Source organism: Petaurus breviceps, unplaced genomic scaffold, assembly GCF_028583685.1.
Source record: "Petaurus breviceps papuanus isolate PSGF00001 unplaced genomic scaffold, PetGlider_PUasm1.0 189, whole genome shotgun sequence".
In the NCBI taxonomy this organism is placed as follows: domain Eukaryota; kingdom Metazoa; phylum Chordata; class Mammalia; order Diprotodontia; family Petauridae; genus Petaurus; species Petaurus breviceps.
This window is the reverse complement of record NW_027185809.1, coordinates 405,484-422,714: the sequence shown is the minus strand read 5'-3', so window position 1 is coordinate 422,714 and position 17,231 is coordinate 405,484. Positions and strand designations below refer to the sequence as shown.

Sequence of the window (17,231 nt, the reverse complement as noted above, 5' to 3'; positions counted from 1 at the left end):
AGATCATAAAGCTAGTTACCCATTTGTGTGACAGGTATTTCCCTTTTTGGCCCTCTAATTTATGATAGGCCTTTTCATATTGAGGGCATATCCTTTTGGAACCTGTTGTGTCTAAGTTGTGGGTTCCAACCTTATTCATGCTCGGTCGTCCCAGAAAATTTGTTGAATCAATGTATCTTTTCCCCCAGTAGTTGGGGTTTTGGGGTTTGTTGAAACACAACTGTTACTACTTGATGTTGTGTACTTGATCTCTTTTACCTATTGAATTCTTTCTTTTTCTTCTAATTTCTTCCTTTTACCAGTATTAAATCATTTAGACACTAAGAGCCTTATAGCTTGAGGATGTAGCTAGGCACACACTTCCTTCTCATTTTTGTTCCATTGTGAGTGGAAAAGTGAAAATATTCTCAAAGTAAAGGCGACGGCCACCAAACTTGAGCTGGGCTTTAGTCTTGATAGGCCCGAACCTTATTTTTCTATAGAGGAAAATAAGAAAAGCTACAAATACTAAGTCTGCCAGGCGCCTACCTTTGGTAAACAAGAGAAGCAACAAGTGACCTGTAAATTGCCTACTTTTGGCAACGAATGATAAGTCTGCCAGGTGTTTGTGTAAATTGTCTGCTTTTTGGTAAACAAGAAAAAGTAACATGCAATCTGTAATAGCTTACTTCTGACAAATAAGGAAAATAATTGAAATATACATTTGTATTGGGTAAAAGGATTGTAAGGACACACCTTCCCACCAATGGGAATGAAAGTCCGGATACTGGGGAGGGGATTTGGGGTCTTAGGGTTGTCCGTACAAGGGTGTATAACTGCTTGCTTGATTTTTGTACTCTGCCTCCCTACATTGGTGAAGTTCTGAATAGGTGATACCCAACTCTCAAGACACTTGTTTAGAAATAAATAGCTTCAAGGGGCGGCTAGGTGGCACAGTGAATAGAGCACTGGCCCTGGAGTCGGGAGTACCTGAGTTCAAATCCAGCCTCAGACATTTTAACACAAAAACTAGCTGTATGACCATGGTCAAATCATTTACCCCCCCCAAAAAAATAGCTTGGGGTCTTTGGGGTCTTTACCCCACCCAATTGTTTTCTACTTGATCTTTTGAACCTCTAGATCAATTTCATGATCAGTGAGGGTAAGAATGGCTTTTATGTTTTAAAATGAAATGTTATCGTATTTAAGAAACCTAAAATTATTTTTAGCTTGTAGAAAAAACAGGCATAGGGTTGCACTTGACTTCTGGCAGTAGTTTGTTGACACATGAATTTATTATTTTTTTAAGCTTTATAAATCCTTAAGCCTAGATTCATAATCTTTTGGTGGTTTGATGTGGGCCTAACTATGTGCAGTAGTTTAGATAGTACTGTTGATTTTATTATATTGACATGGCCTGTTTTCATAGCAGTCATGTCACTCTTTGTGACCCCATTTGGGGTTTTCTGGGCAGAGGTAGTAGAGTGGCTTGCCATTTCCTTCTCTAGCTCATTTTACAGATGAGGAAACTGAGGCAAACATGGTTAAGTGACTTGCCCAGGGTCACTCAGCTGGTAATTGTCTGAGGTTGCATTTGAACTCTGGAAGATGAGTCTTCCTGACTCCAGACCCAGTATGCCATACTCTGCAACTTAGCTATTCATTAACATGACCTATTTATTTACAACAAATATTTCTCCAGTTATTTGGGTCTGTTTATTCCTATAGAGTGCTTTTTAGTTGTTTGTATAGTTTGTGTGTGTCTTTATAGAGAGGCTTGCAAAAATTGTATGTTTTCTATCTCTACTGGGCTTTGTGAGTAATGCTAATTAATTATGGATTTATTTTATATCCTGAAACTTTGTTTCATTTAGTTTTTTCAGTTGACTCTTGGGTTTTCTATATAGGCTATTATCTTTCACAAAAGCAAAGTTTTGTTTCCTCTTTACCTATGCTTATTTCCTTGATTTCTTCGTTCTTGCTTTACCCACATCTTACTGCAAAGACCTCTATTCTTTTTCCATTTCATATCATGTTGCCTCTTGGTCTTAGATCAGTACTGCTTAGCATATTAAAAGAAGGTCCAATTACTGCCATGCTTTTTAGATACTGGATTTGTAAAAAAACAAACAAACAACTTTTTTTGGGGGGGAGGAAAATTGGGGGGTTAAGTGACTTGCCCAAGGTCACATGGCTAGTTTTTGTGTCAAGTGTCTGAGGCCGGATTTGAACTCAGGTTCTCCTGACTCCAGGGCCGTACTCTATTCACTGTGCCACCTAGCCGCCCCCAAAAACTTCTTTAGCTTATATATATTGATGTAGTTATATCTTTTACTAAATGTAGTTATTAATACATTTATAATTTTTCTTTATGAGTCAACTCTGCTTTCCCAGTATAACTCTGGTATAGTAATAGTTTATAATCTTCTTAATATGTAATTATACTGTATTGCTGATATATATACATATATATATTTTGCATTGATGTTCGTTAGGATATTCTGTAGTTTTTTTTTTTAGCTGTGTTCTTTATTACCTGGTTTGGCTATGAAGACTATATTTATACCATAGAAAATTTTGAAGGGTCCATTTCCCCCCTATTTTTTTGTGTTTTATTTAATACTGAAATTCAAACACTGAAATGTTTGATATGATTTAACTTGTAAGGCCATCCACACCTGAGGATTCTTCTTTGAGACTTCATTTATATAGCTTGTTAAGAGTAATTCATTTTATTTTAGGAACACTAAAATAAAACTTTATTTGCTCATATTTGCTTTTTTTATTGCCCATATATTTGGTATTGAATTTGAAGGATTTATCCAAACAATTTTAAAATTAAACATTTTATTTACTGAAATGTTATTTATTAGCCTGAACAAGATTGGTTTAAACACCTGCTTGGTGGAAAAATATGCTGCCCAGATTGGGATGTATAGCTTTATGAGTAGCAATATGAATGTCTTATACATAGTAGGTACTTAATAAATAATTTATTTTATTTTATAGGTACTTCATGTGAACAAAATCAGAGAAAAAGTTGATCTGGATTGCATTTGGGAATTTGTACGGTACTTTCATTGAACTCAAACTTGTGTGCTGCTGCATCTGATATTCTCCAGGTGAATTATTTATTACACTTTTACCACCCCTAACTAGCATCCCTCCCGTCATATGTCCATCACTATATTTCAAGCCCTTTCACCTTTCTTCTCAACTATTGCCATAGCGTAATTAGTTTCCATTTTCTAATCCAGGCGTTGGATTACTATTTTTAAGATACAATTGCTATCATGTCACTCCTCTGCTCTGGAGTCTTCAGTGGTTCATTTTAGTTTCTTCGACAAAATGTAAACTTTTCATCCTGGTATTTAAAGTCCTCTTTCACATTCTGCCTCCAGAATCTTCTATTTCACATTACAATCACTAATTCAATGAATATTCTAGCTCAACTCTCTGGGTTAATTGCTCCTATCTCCTGCTTCCCTGCATCTGACTGGGATGTACTCATCCTTAACTCATCTCTTCTCAGAATCCTTCTTTTCAAGGCTCAGATCAGGTGCTACCTCCTAAAGAAACTTCAGTTTTTCCCCAGTAGAAGAGAATCCTCTGAGAGGGACGCATTTTGTATCCCTAGTATATAGCACAGTGCCATGTACACAGTAGGTGTTTGATAAATAAATGTTTTTTGAAATGAATTGTTGACTTGTTATGCTTTTGTATGATGGCGCACCACATTGGTGGAGTACTCAAAATTGCAGATGATCTAAAAGGGAACCAAGAATTTGTCAACTAGAAGTTCTGGCAACATGTTTTGAGAACCTACAAAAGAATTGGAAGCAATTAGTTGAAGTTTGGCAACTTTTTGAAAGATTTCAGCTGACATAAAGGAAGACGCCTTGAGGAGACAAAAGGACCGAGTAAAGATTTAAGGATGGAAGAGATCTGGGCATATTTGTAGGCAATAGGAAAGGATCCTGCAGCTAGAGAGCAGCTGAAGTTTAAGGAAGAGAGAGAATGCTGGGATGAGCAAGTTCCCAGAAGCGACAGGAGGGACCTGACTGGGCAAAAAAAAAAAAAAGAGGGAGGGATCCTACTTTTTATCAGAGACTGCAACAAAGGAGAAAAAAATGGGAGGTGATACAGCCTGGCCACAGTATTCGTCTGAGATGCAGACTGGTGTGCGGGATGACTTGTAGTGAAGTTTCCCTGTTCTGAACATCCTTTGTACATTCTTATTACTTCCTTATATTTTGTAACTAAGTTCAATATTGCTTCCATATATATATATATATATATAGGTCATTGTGTATTTCAAGGTAATGTAAGAGCTACTGGGTATTAATACAATTGATTGGATTAACTATTGAGACCAAATTAGAGGTGTTTTTAGTTTGGGGAAAGGAATGGTAGTGTGAGAGGTGGCAAAGGGTTAAGTTTCTGTAGAACTGCAAGAATTGCTGAAACAAGACTACCGATAAAAAGTATCCATCAGTAGCCTTGGGAAGAAGTTTGAGTTCCCAGAGACTCCTAGACAATACTAAAAATGAAGTAATGTTGGCAGCAGCAGGTGGATTTGACCAATCAGAAAGTGAACAGCGGCCTTGGGACACTCGGGCCCAGAAAAAGACACATCTAGGTTGGACTGAAGGGGGATCAGTATTCTGAGGTTGTGACTGCGCTTGCATAGTGGACCTCATGTATTATGTATGTTATCTAACAAAATGAGAGTCTCATTAGTAATAATTAGGCTAATGTTTGGGAGGGGTGGGTAACGCTTGCTTATTTAACCGAGTTTCTGCTTCTGTACCTCAGCTTCCTCTCTCTCTCTCGGTGCTGTCCCAGAGACTGGACCGCCTGCTTCTTGAGAGATTCTAATAAAACTATCTTCACTTTGAGAGGTGTCCGAGTAGTCAATGTGGGTTAGGGTCTCTGAACCCCACATGCTAGGAACTTAATATAAGTTCTTGTGAGTTGAGAAGTTGTTGTCTCTATTTTCTTGTTGAGGGAGGCTTAGTCTTTATCCTCTACGTGGAGGGATTCTTGAGTAGTGTGACAGAGCCAATTAGTGAAGAGTAAAAGGTCTGCTGAGAGCGGTGCGGGCCCTCAGGTTCCGATGATGTCAGTAGGTACTGGACCCGTTTGGAATGTATTTCCTGACACGGGAGAGTAGAAAAAGCACTTGATTGGACTTCAGGCACAAATTATTTGTGATCGTTGACAAATTGCTAAAGTCTTGGACTCACATTTGTCATTTTTAAAATGGTGGGCTTGTCCTTACTCTTTCACCTCTTGTGTTAACATAAATTTTTGGATTTGCCCCTTGTCCTCATCCTGTTCATTCAGGTGGACACAACTAAATTTCTTTTGTTGATGGTTGATAGTTTGATTCTACCACAACCCTGTGAAATCTAATGCCTTTATGTTCAGTTTCTTTGTAAAATGTGTCCCCTTCTCTTTGGGATAATTTTGCTCGCAGAATCCTAAATGATATGCTTAGAATTGTGTCTTACAGTGTAATTTATTTCCTGAAGGTTATTGCTTATACTTTTGGCCTTACATGAAAGAGAATTAGCTGATATGAATGAAAGAATTTCCTAGATCCCAAGTCCTTCTTAAAGGTCTTGAATTCCATTTTGCCCTAGGGTAACACATAGAGATTTTTGGGTAGTTCAGGCAAATCTAGCTCCACCTTGTGAGTCAATTTGGAGTGCCCTAGGAGAGACAAATTGATTTTGACCTCAGCAAAAAATTCCTGACATTAAGGAAAAGAATCTGGCTCTGGGCAGGATCTTCTACAAACAGTTCTTTAAAAAAAATGCCTTTTGTTATAGAAGGAGGGAATATGGGTATGGAACACTGCATATATTGTCAGACTCTTTGATTATGGAGGTTAGCTTTATGAAACTTTCTTCTTTTTCTTTTTTTTTTTTTACAACAGTATGCTTTCTGGGAGGTAGTGAGTGATACATTGGGAAATATACTTGATGTAAAAATGAAAGATACCAGTGAAATTACTTTCAGGATTTTATTTCAGCTCAGCAATTCTGACTCCTGTAAAACCTAAATACACACACACACACACACACACACACACACACACACACACACATTCCAGACCTGAAATTATATTAACAATGTAGTAATCATCAAACCAATTTGCTGTTAATTAAAAAAAAACAATAGAAAAGTAGATCAGTGGAGCATACTTTATAGGATGAATCAAAGTCTTTTGAACTCAACAACCAGATGTTTGATAAACCTGAGAATATAAAGTACTTACTTGGAGCAACTCCTTCTGTGACAGTGTTGCAGAATAAGATATTAATGCTCTATTGTGTCCGTTGTTTTTTTTTTCCCCAGGAAAAATAACCTTTTAAATTGTCTGGCTTGTTCCAAGACATTAGATTCCCAGTTTTTTGCTTTCCTTATAATTTTGGTTGTATTAGTTTTGTTTGGGCAAAAACTTTTAAATTTTATACGATCCAAATTATATTTTATATTTTGTAATGCTCTCTATGTCTTTGGTTCTAAATTCTTCCCTTTTCCATGAATCTGACAAATAAACTATTCCATGCTGTCTTAATTTGCTTATTTTATTAATTTATCACTCTTCAAAATGTACCCATTTTGACCTTATCTTGGTATATGGTGTGAGATGTTGATCTATACCTAGTTTCTAGCCATACTCTTTCCTAGTTTTCTCAGCAGTTTTTGTCAATGAGTTCTTGTTCTAAAAGCATGAGTCCTTGGGTTTATCATATTATTATGATTATTATGGTTATTTACTATAATATAATTTGTACCTAATCTATTCCACTGATCTATCACTCATGCAGTGTGATATAGGCTATACATGTACAATCATATTACACATATTTCCACATTAGTCATGTTGTAAAAGAAGAATTAGAACCAAAGGGGGGGAGAATTATGAGAAAGAAGAAACAAAAAACCCCCCACCACTCTTATTTATTGGCCAGAGTTGTTTTGATTTGCATTTCTCTAATCAATAGTGATTTAGAGCATTTTTTCATATGCTTACAGATATCATTAATTTCATCTTCTGAAAACTGTGTGTTCATATCCTTTGACCATTTATCAATTGGGGAGGGGCTTGTATTTTTATAGATTTGACTCAATTCTTTGTATATTTTAGAAATGAGGCCTTCATCAGAGACAGTGGTTGTAAAAATTCTTTCCCAGTTTTCCACTTCCCTCTTTATCTGGGTTACTTGGCTTTATTTGTACAGAAACTTTTCCAATATAATGTAATCAAAATTATTTTGCATTTTATAATGCTCTCTTAACTCTTGTTTCATCATAAAATCTTCCCCTCTGCACAAATCTCACAGGTAAACCATTCCTTGCTCTCCCAGATTGCTTACAGTATCAGCCTTTATTACCTAGATTGTGAACCCATTTTGACTTTATTTTGGTGTACCATGTTAGATATTGGTCTATGCCCAATTTCTGCCATACCATATTCTGGTTTTCCCAGCAGTTTCGTCAAGTAGTGAGTTGTTATCCCCAAAACTTGGGTTTATCAAACAGTTGATTACTATAGTCATTGCATGCTGAGTCTCATGTACCCAATCTATTCCATTGATCCACTACTCTATTCCTCCACCAGTACCAAGTAGTTTTGGTGACTGATGCTTTATAATACAGATTAAAATCTGGTATGGCTAGGCCACCTTCCCTAGCATTTCTTTTCATTAATTGCCTTGATATTCTGGACCTTTTGTACTTCCAAATGTATTTTGTTACTATTTTTTTCTAGCTCTACAAAGTAATTTTTTGGTAGATTGATTGGTATGGCACTAAATATGTAATTTGATTTAGGTAAAATTGTAATTTTTATTATTAGCTCGACCCAGCCATGAGCAACTGATGTTTTTCCACTTAATTAGATCTGACTTTATTTGTGTGAAAAGTGTTTTTTAATTGTGTTCACATTTAGGTCTTGGGTTTGTTTTGGCAGGTAGATTCCCAAATATTTTATAATGTCTGCAACAACTTTAAATGGGATTTCTCTTTCTATTTCTTGCTGTTGGATTTTGTTAAAGATATATAGGAATGTCAAGGACTTATGTGGTTCTATTTTATATCCTGCAACTTTGTCAGATTTATTTATTTTTTCAAGTAGTTTTTTACTTGATTCTTTAGGATTCTCGAAGTATATTTCTTTGCCCAATTTGATTCCTTCAATTTCTTTTTCTTCTCTCATTGCTACTGCTAACATTTCTAGTATCAAATTACATAAGAGGGGTGATAGTTGCCCCTCAGTTCTTGATGAGTACTTCCTACATCCACCAAATGCTTCTGAGTGTAGCTTGTGCCCAGAGGGGTGTGCAGCCTTGCTATTAAAATCTCATCACAACTGATGCCACTCTTCTGAAGAACAGTTTGAAACCATGCCCAAAGTTTGATCCAGCAATACCACTACTAGGTCTATATCCCAAAGAAATCATAAAAAAAGGGAAAAGGATCCATATGTACAAAAATATTAATAGCAGTTCTTTTTGTGGTGGCAAAGAAATTGAGGAAATTGAGGGCCTCCCACTGCCTTAGCTGGACAACAAGCATCTACGCAGGGCCTTTTACCCAAGTGAGACAGACTTTTCCTGAAGCCCTGCTAAGTCATCTTGGGTTAGAAGATAATTTCACTCTGTCTTTTTGTGGATTCAGTCATTCCAGATTTCTTTTAGAGGCTTGATTTGATGTTTCTTTAAGGAAACTGGGCAGAGTTCTAGCAACTTCTTGACTTGAATCCTCCCCCAATATGAAACTTCATGTGGTAAATCAGGCCTGGCTCAGGCTAGCCTGAGTGTCTCAGGTTTGATATCAGAATGAATACTTATAGGTGGTTTACTTAGCCATAGTAAGTGAAGGACATTTAAATCAGGGAAAGATACGGTATCGACTGAGTTGAGCACAATTTTACTATACTGTTCTTGGTCATGTTGCTGGTCTCCTGGTCAGAAACTTGAGGAAATGGCTGCTCAAGCCCTGGCTTTTGTATTAAAGGCCTCAGAAGTTAGGTTAAATGTCTGAGCCTTGAAGTGCCTTGAGCCAGTTGTGTTGGGGATGTCTTCAATACTTTTTAATAAAAAACTAGGGTAAGGTCTTAATATATTATTTCTACACACCTGTGAATAGAAGATGAAATTTGCGTTACTTTTATAAAGCTTTTGCAACAGGATAGGCTTAGTGCAAAACAATATATAGTTATAGTGAATAATAATATTTCATGAGGGAATAAAATCAGTGTTTCTTAAAGTCAAAGGTACAGGTGATAATGAGAAATAGCAACAATTTTCACTGTTCCAGATGTTATATATACAGTATATGTTGAGAAGATATTAAGAAGAAAGGGATAACTTTTGTCATTTATGCAGATGTTTGGTACTTATGTCCCCAGATATTTAAAAAAGTATAGATACTGTCACTTCTCTCTACATTGGGCCTGTTTAATATTTGTTTTATAATAAACTCACTCTGGGTGTGTGTGGGAGGGGTGTGGGTATACATACGTACATGTATGCATAGATAAAAGGCACAGGGTGAGTTAAATGAGAAGGGATGATACCAAAAAAATAAAATTAAGAGGTGAGAGAGGAATATATTGGGAGAAGGAAAGGGGGAGAGATAGAATGGGGTGGAATATCTCACATAAAGGAGGCAGGAAAAGGCTATTACAATGGAGGGGAAGAGCAGGAAGGTGAAAGGGAATGAGTCAACCTTACTCTCACTGGATCTGGCTTAAGGAGGGAATAACAATGGAGTATCTTGGGAAAGGAAAACTAGGGGGGATGATAGAAGGGAGGGCAGATTGGGGGAAGGGGCAGTTAGAAACAAACATTTTTGAAAAGGGACAGGGTCAAAGGAGAAAATAGGATAAATGGGTGATGGGATATGATGAAGGCAAATTTAGTTAGTCTTTCACATTATAACTACTATGGAAATGTTTTGAATAACTACACTTGTATTACTTTACTGAATTGGTTGTCTTCCCAGTGGGAGTGGGTGAGGAGGAGAGAAGGGAGAGAATCTGGAATCCAATTTTAAAAACAAATGTTAAAATATACTTTAAAATTATTTTTACATGCAAAAAACATAGTAAACACTTCTTGTATCTAAAATACACGTTCCTTTTTTCCTTATCTAGTGAGTAGATGTTTTTATTCAACTGAAATTTGAGTGTTATTTGGTGTTTTTGTGAGAGTCAGACTTTGCTGAAAATAAACTCATTCTGGAAGCCCATATTTCTTTGGTATTTAAAGCTTATTGATATATTTTTGTTTTGACATCACCTTCACGAATATATACCTCCCTTCTCTCCTATGCATTGAGCCCTCCATTTGCAATAAAAATTAAAAAGAGAACAAAAGCAGTTCAACAAAACTAACCATCACACAATTCAGATATTATGCATTTTCCTTGCTCATTTTCTTATCTCTTCTCAAGAACAAAAGCGGGCCACAGTAATCATGTATTTATATTATTGTAGTCATTTGTGTATATTGTCTGATTCTGGTAACTTCACCCTATACAATTTAATATGTCTCTAACTTCATGTTCATAGTTTTTCATAACAGTGATATTACTTTGCATTCACATACAAATCCAGGTTATTCTTAACTTATTTTCTTGACTTCTTGTTCTAGAAAGAAATCATTTCACTAATCATACATTTCTTTCTTATAGGGCATCTGGCATAAGTGTAAAGCCATATCATAAATTGCAGAAGAAAGATTGACCTTTGAAAATTGGAATGAAACTCTTAAGAATTCATTTGAGCTGCCGAAGGCATATACAAATGAAGAAAAACTTATAAATAACTACAGAAGATTAAGTGTCCTTCCTTCACCACAGGTCATTAAAGTATCCGCTAGAATAGATCCATTTGGGATTACTTCATCAAATATGTGTAATATGAGTGGGAAAGGTCCTGCTGAAAGCTTGAGTGTGAAAGATAAGAATATTACACCACCCATGGCAATCCATCACGTAGAAGATGATGACGAACCACTGTGTCCCTGGGCTGTTGTGAAACCTGGTAATACTAAGGAGAAAATTGCCTTCTTTGCAGCTCATCAGTGCAGCAGCAGGACGGGCTCAATGAAAATTAAAAGCACTTGGGATATTGATGAAAGAGCTACCAAGCGAAGGAAGAAATCGGTGGATCTTAAAAAAGTCAAGATGCAGTTAGAAAGGATGAAAGAAAGCAATATTAGATCCTACCAGCCTGAGCCTTTTGCTTGTGATATTGAGCATTGTTCTTTGCATTATATGAGTGACAGTGGAAATGGATTTTGTCCAGGGAGGCCTGCATCAGTCATCGAAATGGTTGCTTTTCTAGAGCAGAGAGCAAATGCTTTGCTGGCTACGTCTACCAAAAACTGTATAAACTCTTCTGCCACTCTGAGATTTGCTAGGCTATCTAAAGAGGTGCCCCCAGCATCGGATCTGTTCTGTGATTTTGAAGCCTGTGAGGAGTCTACCCCTAGAGGAAACTCCAAGGGTAGTAAACCCCAGGGTGAAACTGTGCATGTGCTTGACATGGTAGCCAGGCTGGAGTCAGAATGCTTGAAACATCAGAGGGAATGTGAAATGAGGAGAGGCCTTTCTAGAAATAACAGCTTCCGGAGGCATGTGGGTAGGGTGCTACTGGCAAATGGAACTCGGGAGGATGAGAGCGAAGCAGAGAAAGCATTGCCTAAGGTCCCAGATACCCAAGTAAATCCTGCTATTGCTGTGACTAGAGATCATGCCTCTGTGAGGACTGATTACTGTTCTTTACAGGGAACCCAATCTTGGGAATGTGCCTCCCTGGCTTCATTGCCAACGGGCATTGATTTCCATATGGACAATGTGGCATTAGAGTCAAGTCAACAGACTGCTGTGAAAACAAGGAGTAGGTGTTATGTGGAAATGACTGAAGAACTCAGTAGGTCATCTTTTCTTCCTCTCCCCTGTTCCCAACCTAGAGAGTTACCCTCAGATGCTATGCAAAACAAAGGTATAACTATTGATTGTACGAGTAAGAAAATTGTGCCATTTCCTAGCCAGAATCCTGATCAGAGAATGAGAGAGTCTGTATGTGTTACTAGTATTTCTGTGTCCAAGACAGAGAAAAATCAGGGTTCTAGTATAAGCCTTTGTGAAGATCCACTCCCAGGGATGCTGTTCTTTCTTCAACCTAATCAGCCTGAAAAAAATTGTTCCAGGTTAAGTGAAAGCACAAGAGATTCCACAAGATCCTTCCCAAATAAGGATTCTTGTGAAGACGATGCAGAACTTAGGGGGAAAAGTGTTTCAGTAGTAGAGCCCTTTGCACTGGCTGATAGTGCTATGGAAAGTACTATGAGGAACCCATTGCAGACTCTAGAGAGTTCCTACTTGAAGAAGCAGGTGTCTCATGATTTTTTGGAGACTAGGTTTAAAATTAAGCAGCTGCTGGAGCCTCCTCAGTACATGGCCTTCTTGCCACATCATATAATGGTGAAAATCTTCAGGTTTCTTCCAACCAAGAGTTTAGTAGCTCTTAAATGCACTTGCTGCTATTTTAAATTCATCATTGAATACTATAACATCAGGCCAGCAGATTCTCGCTGGGTCCGAGATCCACGCTATGAAGAAGATCCCTGCAAGAAATGCAAAAAAAAGTATGTTAAAGGGGATGTTTCACTCTGCCGGTGGCATCCAAAGCCATACTGTCAAGCTTTGCCGTATGGCCCTGGATACTGGATGTGCTGTCACCGGTCTCAGAAAGGTGTCCCTGGCTGTAAGTTGGGTCTTCATGACAATCATTGGGTTCCTGATCTGCGTGGTTAAAGCTGGGGTGTCCATAAGAAAACAAGAAGGTGAAGAGGACTTTTGGATCAGCAATGAGCAATTTTATTTTTTATTTTTTTGCATTTAAAACATGTTTATTTTAAACAGGTCATTTTTAAAGTTTACATTGAAAGAAAAACATTTTTGCTTTCATATTTAAGTCAATCTACCTATAAACACACTTGCTCTAGGGAAAACAAAAAAACAAAAAAAACACAATATTTTTGTTCTATTCAGTGCTTGAAGAAACTATTTCCATTGGCTTAGTTCCCCCTTTTAGGTCCTACATACAAACAAGGTTCTACTTAGTGAATGGTTTCAGCAACAGAACTAACCTGAGAATGACTTAACTGGGCTTTCGATTCTGAAAAACCTGGCATCAAAAGCTATCTTATCAATTTCCTTTGCTTTTGGTACCATGGGAGCCACAATCTCCAATGGAGGATCTTCCTGCTTAAGTTTCTCTCTCATTGAAGCTTTCAGAGCAGCTAGGCGACTTCGAGCTGCAGTTCTGGCAGCAGCATCCTGTTTAGACTTGCATTTTTCAGCTAGGACAGCTTTCTTCTAAATAACTTTTTGGATTATGGTATTTTTTTCTTGCCATTCTGATTCCTGAAGCTTATTCAGTTTTTCAAATTTTTGGTTCACATCTTCTACCTGAAAATTAACCATATCCCAAAATCCATCCAGATCCGTGCAGGTAATCTTCTTTTAGTCAGATTTATACTCACAGTCGTTTACCAATCCTTCAAACGGTTTGTTTGAACCTTTCACTTATAAGGAGTCTTGTTTGACCAACTGTTGTGCAAATGAGATCTTTGGCATCATCAGGAACATCCAGTTTAAGTTTCTTTTCCCATTCATAGCAGAATCCTGTTAATCTCTGTTTCTAATTGAAGAATATTTCTGAAATACGGGACATCACGTTGTGGTGGTGCTGCTTGATGTTCATTTATTTCAAGCAAAGGGACATGTTCATTTAATGGAAGGTTATCTGAATTTGTGTTAGTATCTCCATTTTTATTTAAAAGATGATCTTTATCCAGAATTTCCTGGGATCTTGGAGGAGTTTGCAAATCAATCAAATCCTGCTGAACTGGAGTATTACAGTGAGCTTTGCTTTCTTTCAAAGTTTCTCCTTTCAATTCTTGAGAGTTATCAGCTTTAATTTGTAAAGGACTCCAGAAACAACTAGGTTCCACATAAATAAGTTCCTTTTGTGAGAAAATGGGTTTCATTCTGTAGTTCATTAGACTATCTAGTGATTGAAATACAAAATTTTCAGGTGCAAAGGAGGGCTTTTCTCTCACTTGGGAAGCAAAACTTGTCTCAAATAAGTGTTCTTTTCCAAGAAATTCAGCAATTTCTTCTGTTGGTGATTTTTCAGAATTATGAGAAGTTTCTTCAGTAAGTGGGTCCTTTGAGCAATCTCCTTTCCCACCAACTTTGGAAGGAAGGACCTTTGCTTTGTCAGCTTTAAGTTCAATCTTTGGAGGAGGTCTTTCTTCAGTTGATGCTTTTCTTTCTGGTTGGTTTTCACTGGCAAGTTTTGGCATTGGTCTTCTCACTGGAAGAGATGAAGCTAGTTTAGGGATCTGTTTGGATGCTGATTTAGTCACTCTCATATCAGGTTGTAGAGCTTTCCTTTTGTTGCTAGAATGGTGTTCAGAAGTTGGCTTCTGGCCAGGTTGGATTGCTTCCATATTGTGCCCATTATTGACTTTTGGCTGCTCCTTTTGATCCTTAGCCTTTGACCTGGTGATCCCTACAGAGGTCTGGATAGCCTTTGGTTCAGGTTTCACTGTCTTCTGTCCTGGAAAAGCTCTAAGAAACTGCGGGGGGTCAGGTTTGTAAAACCCAAATTTAAATACCCCTCCTTTGGCTTTCTCTCGCTGATCTTTCATTTTTTCAAGCAGCTTTCTCTCTTTATACTGCTAAAGCATCTCCTTTCGCTGATCACTTAGCATCTGGCGCATCCTATCGAGAGTTAACTTTGGCTTGACAGTGTTCTTTTCCGGAATGTTTTCAGTGGTTTCATCCAGTGGAGGAAGATTTCTCTCTTGTAAGGTTGTGCTATTGACATCTATTAAGCCAAAGTGTCTATTCTGTTCATATTTTTTATATTTGTTTTCCTTCCATGTAATTGATTTCCTGCGAGCAACTTTTGTTCTTATCATTTCCGTGCTTGCATCCCTTCTATAGCTATTAGGAACTGAGGAAGATGCCATCTCATTCCAACAATAAACAGTCCTGCTTATTCCTGCGAAACAGACTTTCCTAACAAAAAAGGTTCTGGGGAAATAATCAAAAGAAAATTCTAAAAACGCTGCTTTCCCCAACAAACCGGAAACGCCCAGTTTTCCAAATCAGCAATGAGCAATTTTATTTTAAAACAATTACACAATCATATTTTTCTTTAACCTCAGTGAACTGTGCATTTTAGATGGCCATTCATGTTTTAGAGAGGCCAGTGAGATAAGAGTGGAGTGATAGAATAAATGGAGAATGTATGAGTTGAAAATGGTTTCAATGGCAGGCACTGATGAAAGGAGAAAATTTCCAAGTGCAGATTAGTGGGATGAGTATATATTTTCCTTACTATGAAGAGAATGACACTCAATCAGTTGTATAAATTCTGGTATATGGTTTTTAAAGAAATCACTCATCACTGTATGCTTGATTCTCCAGGGTTGTTATTTGTGATTAGCAAATGAATGTGGCATTCCCTGTAGGCATGCCCTGTGTTGTTTACAGTGTATATAATTGTTATTTTCACAGGCTGAAACCAGAGTGTGGCCTTTACTTGGAGATGAGCACTTTTAGCTCCTCTGTAAATAGCATTATTAAAAACTTGTACATAGTGAACAGCTGGCTGAACAACTTAATCACTACAATGCAGCTTGGAAAGCGTTGCAGCTATAGTTGTGTGCCCAAGTATCTTGTCTTAGATTTGTATATCCTGTATAAAACATGAATGTTTCCTGAATAAAATATGAATGTTTCCAATATAATATATGAATGTTTCTGGGAAGAAACTCTAAATACTGAGGGGATTGCTTGTTAAATCCTAAGATGATGGCTTAACTGGACAACTTTAAAAGAAAACCCTCTGTTATATTAGTGAAAATCAGTGAATAAAAAGTACTGTATAGTCAAATTATAAAATTGTTTACTTTTTCCATATTGTCTGGTTATAATTTTTTTTTAACTTCAATAAAATATAAATTCTAAATAGGACCTGCGTTTTATGGAGACTTTTTTTTTTTCCCAACATTTTGAATGGGAGGCAGTTGTGGCAAGAAGAAAAAGATTTCAAATTGGGGGAAGGAACACTATACTCAGAGGACTTGAAATTGAGTCCCAGCTTTGTGGTTTATTTAGCTGTGACTTTGGGCAAGTCATTTTACTGGACTTCGGTTTCCTCATATGTAAAATTAAGAGTTTTGTATCTAAATATTCTCAGAGTTCTAGGAGTTGATTCTAAGAATATAAACCCTCCCCTGTTTTTTTTTTTTTTGTACTGTATGGATTTGAACATAGGCCACCTCTTTGCCCAGAGTTGTCTTGTATAAAAACATACCAGACCATGGTCGATAATTTGTCTTATTTTTCAGTGTAAAATAAGTCAGCTTTTGTGGGGGAAACATTACTAGAAAATGACACAAAAATAAAAAAGGAAAATTACATTGAATTTCTGGGAAACAAGGGAGTTCCTAGGTTCTTGTGATCACCAAAAACTTATGGTAGAGATTTCTGAAAATACTTTTCTATATACACTTCTTTATAACATCATTACTTCTGATAAGAAGCACTTTTCCTAGCAGAAACTATGAAAAAACCCATAAAATGCAGGGGATCTCTCTCTCTAATATATATAGATATAGATGTATATGGGTTTTTTTGCATTGGGAAATTGTAGTTTTTTTTTTTTTTTGGCCTTCCTTAATTTGTTTACTTTTAGTTTACAAGATTCATTACTACAATTCCTTGAGTTTCAAATTTTCTCTCCCTCCTCTTCTCCCCCATGGTGGCATACAATCAAGTATAGTATCTGCAAATACTTTCACATTAGGCATTAGGTTATAAAGAAGGATTGTAACAGATGAAATGAAGAATGGGAAAGAGGAAACAAAACCAAACAGAATGAAAAAGGGCAGGTAGTTTGCTTCAATCTGGGTTCAATCTCAGTTCTTTCTCTGAATGTAAACATCTCTCCATCGTGAGTCTTTTGGGTTTGACTTATGTCTGGATTGCTGAGAAGAATCCAGTTATCAAAGTTGGTCGTCATACATACATTGTGTACAAATTCTTCCTGGCTCTATTCTTCTCAGCATCAGTCCGTATAAGCCTCTCCAGGTAAATATGAAGTCCATCTGCTCCTCATTTCTTATAGCACAGTAGTATTCCATAAC

At 37.0% G+C, this 17,231-nt stretch overlaps 2 protein-coding genes across 3 annotated transcripts in view; one reads left to right on the top strand and one right to left on the bottom strand.

The window, feature by feature from the left end:
- FBXO34 (F-box protein 34) overlaps positions 1 to 16,056 on the top strand; it is a 54,219-nt gene extending 38,163 nt beyond the window's left edge. For both annotated transcript variants that reach the window (XM_069091760.1, XM_069091761.1), the window contains 2 exons: positions 2,989 to 3,101; positions 10,690 to 16,056. In XM_069091760.1, the coding sequence (XP_068947861.1) occupies positions 10,909 to 12,819 (1,911 nt within the window). In that variant the 5' untranslated portion in view covers positions 2,989 to 3,101; positions 10,690 to 10,908 and the 3' untranslated portion in view covers positions 12,820 to 16,056. The remainder of the gene's footprint in view (positions 1 to 2,988; positions 3,102 to 10,689) is intronic.
- Positions 13,150 to 15,089, bottom strand: DLGAP5 (DLG associated protein 5). Its single transcript, XM_069091717.1, is given in 3 exon segments — positions 13,150 to 13,575; positions 13,577 to 13,703; positions 13,705 to 15,089. Coding segments are annotated over 3 exon segments (1,896 nt in total). The 5' UTR covers positions 15,048 to 15,089.
- Positions 16,057 to 17,231: the final 1,175 nt, after the last annotated feature.